Below are 11,805 nucleotides of genomic sequence, written 5' to 3'. Positions count from 1 at the left end.
TTCTCACTAGGTAATGATGTCATTAGTAGCTCTCAAGGAAACAGATGATGCTTCTGCAGTGTGAATAAAGGTTTTAATACGTGGTTTACAGGCTTTGTTTTATGTAGGCTAGACTATTTATTTAATCGTTATGTCTTTTTTGGGGGGGCTCTGAGCAATTTCAATGAATGATAGAATCATGATGTTCTTCACTATAATGCATTAGGATTTTTATTCCTCTAAAATGTGCAAAAACCAGAACTCATAAGAATAATTAATTTGGGTTCAATATTCATATAGTTCCATAATCTGTTACATGGTTCAGCATCTTAGAAGACACCATGTTCTGAATCCTGTTGCATCATGGAAGATTCAAATCCATGACAGCCAGCTGCTGTCAGTACGTGTAAAACGTATCCACATATAGAATTGCTCATTTCTACTATGTCAGGTGTTTACCTTTCCCCTTAGCTAACAGGTGAATTCACGATGGAAATTATCTGTAACTCCAAATCTATCAAACAATGAAACAAAGCTGTGTTTTGTAATCATGTGTTTGTACCTGTCACAATTTCTCATGGGCAGTATGCCAGCTTATCACGATATCTCCTAAAGTTCGCCTAATATTAACAAAACTGTGATTATTAATCATGTGTTTATACCTGCCACAATTTCTCATGGACAGTATGCCATATTATCATGATACCTTCTAAAATGTGTAAAAAATTGTATGTAACGATTTGAGAAAAGAAACGAGGTGCTCTTTTTGACTTACACTGCTATTTTATTCACACTTGTTTTGCAGACACACTATAGATGTAATGACACTCTGAAACTTCCACATCTGCCAACAATTTTTGAGAAAATGTTTATTTTGAATACTGCTGTCATAATGAAGCCTGTAAGGTACAAAAGATAAATTACTTGAATTTTCTGCAGAGAATTATGGTTTGGGAATAGGTACTCCACTGGACTGCCATTGGATTGTCATTGTGGGCGATTTTAGTATCACATGTCCTTCCAGTCTCGATATAATGCAGACTGTCTAGTCTTGTGTTATTAATGTCCTAGATTTTTTTACTTTAGATACTTTCCATTTTGCATCCAATGAATTAGCTTGATTTAGGTGTCGTCTAGACTGCTGCCTCAGTTCAGAAACAGTAAGTCTGTACAACACAAAGGTGTCCTGGATCTCAGTTATACCAAACCTAGTTTGGTAGGACCACATCTGCTAGATGCATGAGCACTATTTTGAAACCAAGAAATTAAATCTTATGATGGAATTTAATGAAGAAGGTGAGTGTTACTTCTGTATTAGCTTTTCTCTTCCTAATTTGTTTAAATCTCTAGTGTTCCAGGAGACCAGCGCCACCCAGGTAAGAAAATATCACATTCTGTCATGAGGGAAAGATATATTTGGTTTGTGTAGAGGAGAAAACTGATGAAGGAAGCAAAAGTACATTGACTGAGGCTAACATTTATTACATTATTTCTTGATCAACGTTACATCTAAATCTGTACAGAAGGTCAATGAGACGATGCACTGCACAGTGATGGGGAACCTACCTAGGGTGAAATCATGTTGGATGGAAATTATATAGTGATCACTGTATTTCACAAATATTAATTACCATATTTTTACTTGCACTGGAGTGAAGCATTTACACACAAGTAGAGGGACTGGGAGCACTAGTTACAATACAATAATTAGATTATCACAAAAAATTTGACAGTTATAAATACTTAACAAACTCATATTACAGAATACCTTATCATTTTCCAGTATTACCAATGACATAAAATAATAAGTGTCCACTAACAACAAAAAAGATCTTAGGGATGTTATGAGTGATTTAAACGTAATTGTTAAGAGAAAGATGGAACTGGCAGGCCGACTGTGATGGAGATGCTACATTGGACAGTAAGTGGGCAAGAGCACCATACACTTTATATTGTACTAAAGAGAAATTAGTGCAGACTACCAATGACTGACTCGTTAATCTTAATTCGTTATGTTATTCTAAGAAAATACTTACATGAAATAGTATTGTAAAAACCTTTATTTACTGAAAAAATAAAAGTAAATTCTGTAGACGCTTCTTGATGCTCATTTAATAAGAAATCTTACCGTGAATCGTTGAACACATTACATCATATGAGAGTTATGTTACTGAAAACATTTAAAGCCACAGTCTGGGAATTACAGCAGTCATAGTCAGCTGCAATTGAGAGAGGTAGGAGACCTGGTTATTACTGTTGCTATGCGCAATGCTACTTCTGCTGATGCTTTCTGTAGGCTGCTATTGACGTGAATGAAAACACTGATAATGACTTAACTCATTGTGAACCCTTGTACTAATGAAAGTGAAGCTTCTATACCTTCAGGTAGATTTCTTGAGCAGACATACTAAGAACCCTCAACGTTTAGTATTTTTAAGTGGTAGAGAAAATAGATTATTGTAATTCATAGATTAGAATGCTCGAACCTGTAGAGTATATAATGAAGGAGGGGGTGTAGGTAGTACAGGGTGATTAGAATTAAAGTTAAACTTTCAAAACGCTGTAGAAATAATACCACTAGTTAGAATGACATCAAATTGCAATGGAATATTATTGGAGAAGGGGGAAAACATACGGCAGAAGAGAAAAAATAGTGTGATAATTGATCAATAGATGGCGCTGTATGTGTCAGAATATGTAAATGAAACCACCTGTCAAGCACATGACCCATTGAAGTTAGTATAAACACACTCGATACACGGCTTTTCCTCCTTACGCGTTTGCTACATTTGCCATGGCTGCCTCAATGTTGTATCGCGCTCTGCTCGTAAAGATGTGTTACAAGAATGATGACTCTGCACACGTCGCTCTGCAGAGATCTGGACACTGAAGGGTTTGAAAAAAGGCGTTGGTGTGAATGACTGCCTTGAGTCTGGAGAAAATGGTTCAAAAATTCGAAAAGACAGGTTCTTTTGGAGTGCAACCTGGTAGAGGGAGGAAACGAATTGATTCGATGTCAGTGCAAACATTCACCACAGCAGTGAAGAAGGAGACGAGAGATGGGGTACAAACGTGTAGTGCACGGAGAATCGTCTGAACATTGGACATACCAGTGAGCACGGTGCGTAAAATCGTTACCCGTGTGCACGAGTTGTTTCCTGTTGACCTGCCAGCAAGACAGACCTTTGCATGGAAGTGGACAATGGACTGGTAGATTTTGGACTGGACTGGAAGATTTTGTGGAGAGACTAAGCCAACTTCCATCTGACAGGATACGTCAATACACAGAAATCTCGAATACGGGCAATGGAATATCCACACTCAAATCAACTAGTACCATTTCATCCTGATAAGATCAGTGTGTAGTGCAGTTTTATGGCATCATTTATCATAGTGCCATATTTTTTCGAAGAGACAGGTGCTTCAGGCCCTGTTACCTGTGCTGTCACTGGTAAGTGCTATATGTGTCTTCTGTGCAACCACATAATTCCAGCTCTCCAATGGCGTGCATGTGTGGATGGGATAATTTTTATGCAAGATGGCGTACTTCTGCAAATTGCAAATCCAGTTGAGCAGCTGCTGAAGCGCCGTTTCGGAAATGTTAGAATTATCAGGCGCCATTTCCCTACAGCCTGGCTGTTCGATCACTTGATCATAATCCATGTGACTTCTGGCAGCGGGGCTATCTGAAAGGTGTTGTGTTCAGTGTTCAAATTGCAAACTTAGCTGCATTGAAGGCACATATTACACAACACATTCTGAACATGACCCTGGAAACACTTAGATCAGTGATGAAGCATGCAGTTTGTTGATTTCAACTTGTTGCAGAAAACAGTGGACGGCATATTGAACATTTTTTTCGTCAGTCACACGTAAATTAATAATCCGATTTAATTTTGATTGATGCTTGGCTCAAGACAATTAAAAACTGATGTGATTGATGCTTTTTATGTGGTTTTTGGCTTCGGGGCAATTAAAAAGTGATTTTTCCCATCCTATGTGATATGACCTTGCCGTGGTGGATGGACTTACGTAACTAACAGTATCACACCTGTACTCCCATGTACACTGAGTGGAACAGTTCGTTTAATGTCAAACGTACACCTTAGGCATTGTTGTATGATTCATTTGTCATTTGTAGTTGACCACTATTAAATTATAATGTTTACAGCGGCATCTATTGAAATTATTTATTTTTCTTCTGCCATCCTTTTCACCCTCCTCCAATGACATTCCGCTGCAATTTGACGTCATTCTGACCTGTGGTGTTATTTCTACAGCGGTTTGAAAGTTTAACTTTAACTTTAAATATAATCATTCTGTATATCTTGAAACATGCTGAAGACTTATGCCCCAGAGGAAGGGAAGGGAGAGAAGTAGAATCTACCCACTGTGATAGACAGACTTACACCATGATTTGAGCCCGATCTAGAATACCCATTGTCATTTTCTCTTGACACAACAGAACCTAAATTTGAATTCCTCAACAGCTCTGCTGTTTTGGGAATTGGTTATTTTCTTAAATTAGATATTAAGTGTCTTTCATCACCCGCAGTTTAACATAGTAGAACTGAGATATTTCTTCCAGCACAAAAATATGGCAATACTGCACTTTGTGGATGGGAAACTGGCATTGACATCATGGTGGACCTATGAGATATTTATGAATGGACCATAACCCATTTTATTCTACTGTTCCAATCATTGACTGGTTGTTATAAATCACGTATTTGCTGCATTGGTATGTGAACCAAGCCCATATTTAATGATTAATTTTTATGTTTGCTGAATCTCCATAAAGGAATTATTTCTTTAGTATTTAGCTTCCGATTTAACATTCAATTCTTCAGCAACAGTGTATAAGACTTAGAATACAAGAACGATGGCTTCTTATCTTGAAGTAATTTGTACCATTGGAATCCATGATCTTACTGAAGCTGAAAAAATGGTTTTCGAAATACCTTCTGACATTCTACCAGTTTTCATTGTAGATGTTTTTATAAATTTCTCTGGTGCTGTGGTCTATTATGACATGTTTTCTTTTGCCTATATTGCAGAAGAGAGCTACATTATGTGGATATGTATTTCAATGATTCAAATGTGATGTTAAGTTATGGTTACAAGAAAAAAATTGAGTAATTATCTCATGCTGGTTGCTACTGTTACTTGGTAATTGTAATTCACATTTTATTGTTGGTTATTTTAACAGAGAGTGGGTCCATAATTAAATAAACTACACACTTCTGTCACCACTATATTCTTTCATTCATGCTTTTCAGCAGCCTATTTCAGATTGGTTATTTGCATCTGCATCCTATAAACTATTGTTGTGGGAGCTGCTCAGTGCTGTGATTAAATGAGTAAACTTTGAGTTCGTTTGACTGAAGATGAACGATTTATAGTTTGTTGGTTGACAGTGGAAAAGTACAAAGTACTGATTGTTACAGATATACCACAAGGCTTCTTCCTTCTTTTTCCTTGTGTACATGAATGATATGCCTGCTTTTTTGCCTCATAAGTCCGTAATATAAGCTGATGACACTAAACTTATTTTTGTGGATAACAGCTTGAAGGAGCTGAAGAAAAAAACAGAAGCAAAACTTGACAAATCTGCCATATGGCTCTATAATAACAAGCTTTTCCTAAACAATAGCAAGACTCCAACTGTGTATTTCTTCCTGCACAAACTAAATGAAAAAGTTAATGCGTCTGACTCTGTTAGACCATTCAAATGTAAATTCAAAATTGGAATCCACCTGGATCCAAAAATGAATAGCAAAAGCCCCACTGAGTAGATATGTACCAAACTATCTAAAATAATCTTTTTATTAAACAAATTAAAAACTTTAGCTAGCAAATGACAGCTACTATCTTTTTACTATGCTTTGTTTCAAAGACTGTGGGCAGACTCCTCTGGTGCTGAAACAGTGTTCATGTGACAGAAGAAATCTGTAAGAACAATTACAGGAATTACAAGTCGAGGATCTTGTCAAGAGCATTGTAAAGATCTAAACATCTTCACTGTACCTTCCCTTTATATTAAAACGTGTTTTCTTTAAGGAGCACTACCTTATAGAGCAGCTATCAATTCCTGTGAAATTAGAAACAGAAATAACCTAGATGTAGAATTTACAAGACTGTGCAAGATCCAAAGTAATTTTAAACACACAGGTATGTAGCTATATAATGTATTATAATAATAAAAAATATAATTAAAGGAAAGAATGAAGGAAATTTGATTGGTAATTTTCCTTTTACTTGCAATGTAAAGAGAATATTAGTACAGCATATTGTTATGAAATGTTCTGCATGTACGAAATTGTGCTATTGTTAATTCACTTTATCTTGCGTCATTTCTTTTTCTGTTTCCATCACTATATATATTTTAATTTTATTTGTCGTCTTTTGAGGGCTTCTCCTTCTCTTAATTTTACGAAAATATGGCCGTGGGCTTCTTTTCCTCCATTTCAATTGTATATGCAGGCAGCCAACTCCATGGAACACCAGTGCCTCTCAAGATGATGTAAAATATGTAGGAATTCTTCTTAACTTGGTTCTATTTAATTTTAATAAAAATACTTATAACTGTTATTAATATTTCTCTTAGTCTGAAACACATATAATACAAAACACTCGTAGCCTGTCATACTCTGAGCAATACATCTTAACCAGACTTCTACATAGGAGAGAGTGAAACAAAATCATGTACAAAAAAATGAATGATGTTTTATGGTCATTTGTTCACGCACTACAACACATTCATAATTAATATCTTTGCCGACGCTTATGGTCAGTCTTTGATTCCGTCGTTAAGCCCGGTCCACACGCAACGATCTGTCTGTGCAGACATCGGTGCAGATGTCTGTACATGCAATAGATCGCTGCAAATGTGGTGTGTTCACACGACACACACCCCAATCTACTACTCGCCCGCCATCTGTCGGTGCAGAAAAGAAATATCAGTGACAAGCGACTACACTCTCCGTAAACGTCAAAAATTTAATTAAGTTATTTTGAAATATAGAAATGGAGAAAGTTCTGTTGTGGTTTGTGTTCGCAACTTGTGTTGCAAAAAATATTCACACCAACCGCAGTAAACAGAGAAAGCGGTAAAAAGGGTGTAGACAGTGGCTGCTAAAGCGAAAGTAGTTTTCTCACGTAAGTTGCAGGGCGAACCTAACGACTGGCGAAATTATTTGCGGATGGATGTCGATAGTTATAATTATCTCTTAAAGCTTGTAACCCTCATATTATGAGAAAAAATATGAGAAAGGCAATTTCTCCTCATGAACGGCTGGTGGTAACATTAAGATTCCTAGCAACAGGAAGGAGCTGCCAGGATTTGGAATTTTCAACTGCAATATCGAAACAAGCGTTGAGTGAAATAATACCCAACACATGTGAAACTATTTACGCTGTCTTGGAGGATGAGTTCTTTTTATAACAGCAGTTAATTTTCTATTATGTTTTCACACAAATATATTCTTTTGAATAAACTTTGATAAACGTATGTGAAATATATTGTTTTACATTACCTCGTGTTCCATACCTCGCACATTGACACTCTAATTTAATCTTCAATTGTACTCTTACTTGGCCTTGGCGCTTCTTGATCGCTAAGAAAGCCAAGCAGATCAAAATACCATAACGGTGGCTGGTATACTTGATCTACTACTACACCAGATCTTCTAGATTTCTGAACTTTGGATAACGCTTTTTCGGTAAACAGTTCGCAACGATTTTTTTTTTCCGAGGCGTCAACTGCCCGCAATTCATTTACAAACTCTCCAGAACACTGACGACTATCAGCCATTTTAATGCCCTGTGCGCACAAATACAAACACTAGACTGAGCAAACAGCTGTTTCGCGCCAGATTTGCGGCGATCTCCTGTCCACACGCTCCAACTTGTCTGCGCAGATGTGGTTTGAACCCACAGATTTGAGAGGTTTCGCTCAAACCTCCAACTCCAACTTCCAGGTTTGCACACACCTCAGGTTGGTGCAAATCATCTGTCCACACGCAACGATCTGTCTGCGCAGATGTGATGTGCGCAAACATTTGCGCAGACAGATCGTTGCGTGTGGACGGGCCTTTATAGCTGTTTCATTTTTTAATGAATTTTAGCCCTACCATATCCAGGGGGGAGGGGGGCTTTCATCATGTACCTACACAATAACAAGCTACTATCTTCTATGAAAGAGTTACTTGATGATACGTTCGAGAAGCACTATCATAAATTGTTATTTGAAACGTGTGCTTATAGTATTAACGGGTTTCAATGTGCGTGGTAAATCTCCTCATCCCTTTGTATTGGTCAAACCTACCACTTGCTGTAAAAATTAAACTAAGAAGGAAATAAAAATTCACTATTGTGTATTCCTCAAAATGTTAAAGTGCATGCAAAAACTTCAGATTTGTGTAACATAGCAGTGTGTATAGTGTTGCTCAACGGTTCAATTGTACTACATCAATTTGACAGTTTGAAAGCTAATTTTTTTGCAATTGGATGGTGAACTATTAAATGTGGTGTAGAAATTGACATTTAAAATTGCCTGTTTTAACATATGATGGCTAATGCCAAATAAAGTGTGTTTCTTAGATAGTCCACAATCCTACCCCTTTATGTTGAGACATGTAATTTATTTCAGCAGAATTTGAACGTGTAATAAAGTTACGCTTTTTTAAGGAAACTGATAAAGGTAAAAAAAATTTGTGAATTCGGCTTATGCCGCTGTACATTTCACTTCCCTCTAGGCCGACCAATAATATAATCATATTCGAGAGCTGTCGTGTATGAATGACCATCTTTGACGTGTCTGTTTCGATTACTGACTTCTTCGATCAGAACCACATGAAAAATTCTTTGCTGTCCTATTTTGTTCAGATTGTCGTAACCACTATAGTAAGGGTTGGCTCTAATGACATGCGTGTGAATATGGGGGAGTATGGTGACTTTTGAAGATAGGGTGTTTATTCATGTCAGCCAGTGTGACGTCATTGAAGTTTTTCTCTAGTGAGACACCGGCATTTTGAACAGAGGCAGGATTGGCTATCGAATTTGGTTAAAAATGGCGTCTGATTCAGTTAAAAATCGAATGCAAGTTTTTAAGAACAAAGGCAAGGATCAGGATGTAAGTATCTAAAATTAGTTGCGTTTTCGTAGTGTTTCACTTGTAATACCCCGTATGTGGCTCGCAAGTGGGACGAAAATATGGAGACAACCCAACGTCTACACAGTAGAACTCGTGCAACTGTGTACCTTAGAATGTAGAATATATTGTAAAAGTTTTGTAATAATTGTGGTTTACTTCTGTTCACATATGCAGAATATTTTATACGACTGGATATCGTTCTAGTCTTTGCAACTCGGCAATATAATCTACACGTTTGTAACAGTTGATAGCGATTTGTATGAATGCCATGGAAAAGTCAGTGTCAGCTGATCGTGGGATAGTGTAGCGTCATGTGCGAATGGAAACCTAATAGTGGCTGCTACTATGTTTCTTATTTTCGAAGACAGTGAAGTCACAAATACCTAAACTATTAATGCCACTGAGTCACTAAAGCCCCCATATTTCATTCCCAGTTTTGCAGTGTAATATAAATAATGGAGTTGTTATGACGTAAATGGACTGATCTTGGGGAAACAACTTCGTTTTTCTCAAGAAGGTATAGTTTACGTATCCAGTAGTTTTGGGGTAGCCCCATACGGCAGAAAAATGGAAAAATTCCAGTGGCATATGAACAGTAACAGTAGGAAGCCCAAAACCAAGTAAGGCGATACTGTATTTTCGAATGCAGTTGAGTGTTATGGTGTTAACTATTGTGACAGGATGGCTACATCCTGATAACCTCTTAATTTCATAGTTGAACATTTTCAGTTCTTTATAGTTAGGAATGAAATCTCTGCATAAATAGGTGTCATGAATTGTTTAACCATTATTATTAGATATACTTAAATCAGAAATATGTTTAAAATTGGTATTTCATTTTTAAAGTGGATACTGCATACTCTATCCATATTGTGTGTGCAAAATTGTTCAGATGTCGTTATATGGAGTTAAGATCTAAATTTTGTGTAGCAGTTTCATGGGTAGGCCTAATTTCCTTGCAGTGTGCTAGTCCATAAAGTGAAGACATGTTATTCATATACAGGAATATATCAGTAAACATTTGTGCTGATAGTGTGTGCTCCATTAATATTTTTGTTTTACCAATATTTAATTAAACAGCAATGGGATAGGTTTCAAGGCAGTCCATTGAAACAAATCATTTGTGGCATGTACAAAGCAAAAATATTTTCAGACTGTCACGAATATTATAGATATTAAGTCAAACCCTGATCACTCCCTGTCAGGCCATTTTTTTCTGTTGAAAATATGGTTTGTTTCATTGGAAAAATACTGTTGACACTTTGATTAGTTTAAAATACATCTGAGCTTTTGTAAATGGGCTCATTGAGCAGATAGGTGTGTAATTCTTTGATTGTTTGGTATAGATGTCTCAAGTGTTAAAATATTGGGCATTTTGTTACTTTGAATGTTTTCAGCATTGGTTAGTGCTTTAAACAGTGTTCTACCATGATTCGTGTGGCACAATGTTTCCCTTTGGTGATGCTTTTAAAGGGGGGAAAGAAGGGTATGGGGAAGAAAAAGCTACCTCAATGTTCATTCACTGTTGAATTGTCAGTCCCTCTTGACTGACTATATAAACATGTAGGCCTACTTGAGTTAAAAGAAGCAGCACACCACCTCTAAAAGGGCTACACCTAATTAGTGTGATAGTTGAAGTCTTTACTTTCATGTATTGCCGTACTTTATTGTAAACCTTATAAAGAGAAGAATTAGCAGTGCAGCTATATCTGTGGTCTGAATAGACTTAAAGAACAAAATATACCTTACCTAGGTAAGCTTACCTTACCTACAACTTTGTATATTCACTTTGACATGTCAAGTATACTGGGGGAGGTGACCTAAATATTAGACACAAGCACAGGATTTGTTTGTACTGTTTCTTTCAACAAAATACCCGTTAAGGAGAATCCCCTTTAAAATGACAGTGTATTTAATTCTTTTAAAGTTACAAGTATAGAGTAGGAAAACTATGTATTTTGGACTGAAAATCTTAAATATGGTATGGTTGCTCCAAAATATCGAGTACATGAGATTTTGTATACACAAGACAGATTGGTGAGGTCTTAAAAATTAGACAAGAGAAACAAAAAATGTGACATATGTATAACTGGTATTTTTTCTGGGGATATTTATAATATGAAGCTTACACCAGTGAACTGCAAAAATTTATTTCTTGTTTTTAATGATATTACAGTCAACCAGCTTTGGTAGGGGGCTGTTTTAAAATTACTAGGCCTACCTGCAATGTGAAACTATTATAAAAAGAAGAGCTACATAAAAGAGATTAGCTTTTTTCTTTCTTTCCATGAACATCAATAAAACCATTAAGCACAAAGCAGATTACTCATCTGACATTTCCCATCCTGGAGGCAACATAAGGCAAGACATAATTTGGTTATTTTAGACTACTTTCTGTGTCATGCAGTCATATGCAGCTGTATGAATTCCTCTTTCCACTTTCAGATTTATCCAAAGTGTTAACTCCTCCACTTACATGTGCTGGTTAGTGATTACAATAGGATGTTGTGGGTCCTGCTAAAGCACTAACATTATCCAGACTGTCTTCACTCTTCAAAGAGATATGTCGGCCTTATTTTCCGGGCCTGACTTATGCAACTGCCATAGCTTTGATCAGTAATAGCTCTCTGGCTCTTATTGTTTTGACCATCCTACTCATTTTTTGTTTGGTG

At 36.6% G+C, this 11,805-nt stretch overlaps 1 protein-coding gene across 1 annotated transcript in view; it reads left to right on the top strand.

Annotated features, from left to right (window-relative positions):
• The first annotated feature begins 8,800 nt into the window (after positions 1-8,800).
• LOC124612359 (importin subunit alpha-3) overlaps positions 8,801-11,805 on the top strand; it is a 110,888-nt gene continuing 107,883 nt past the window's right edge. The window contains exon 1 of the mRNA XM_047140516.1: positions 8,801-9,112. Within this exon, the coding sequence (XP_046996472.1) occupies positions 9,050-9,112 (63 nt within the window). The 5' untranslated portion in view covers positions 8,801-9,049. The remainder of the gene's footprint in view (positions 9,113-11,805) is intronic.

The sequence above is a fragment of the Schistocerca americana genome, chromosome 4 (genome assembly GCF_021461395.2).
Source record: "Schistocerca americana isolate TAMUIC-IGC-003095 chromosome 4, iqSchAmer2.1, whole genome shotgun sequence".
Lineage (NCBI taxonomy): Eukaryota > Metazoa > Arthropoda > Insecta > Orthoptera > Acrididae > Schistocerca > Schistocerca americana.
This window is presented reverse-complemented; position numbering and strand designations above follow the sequence as displayed.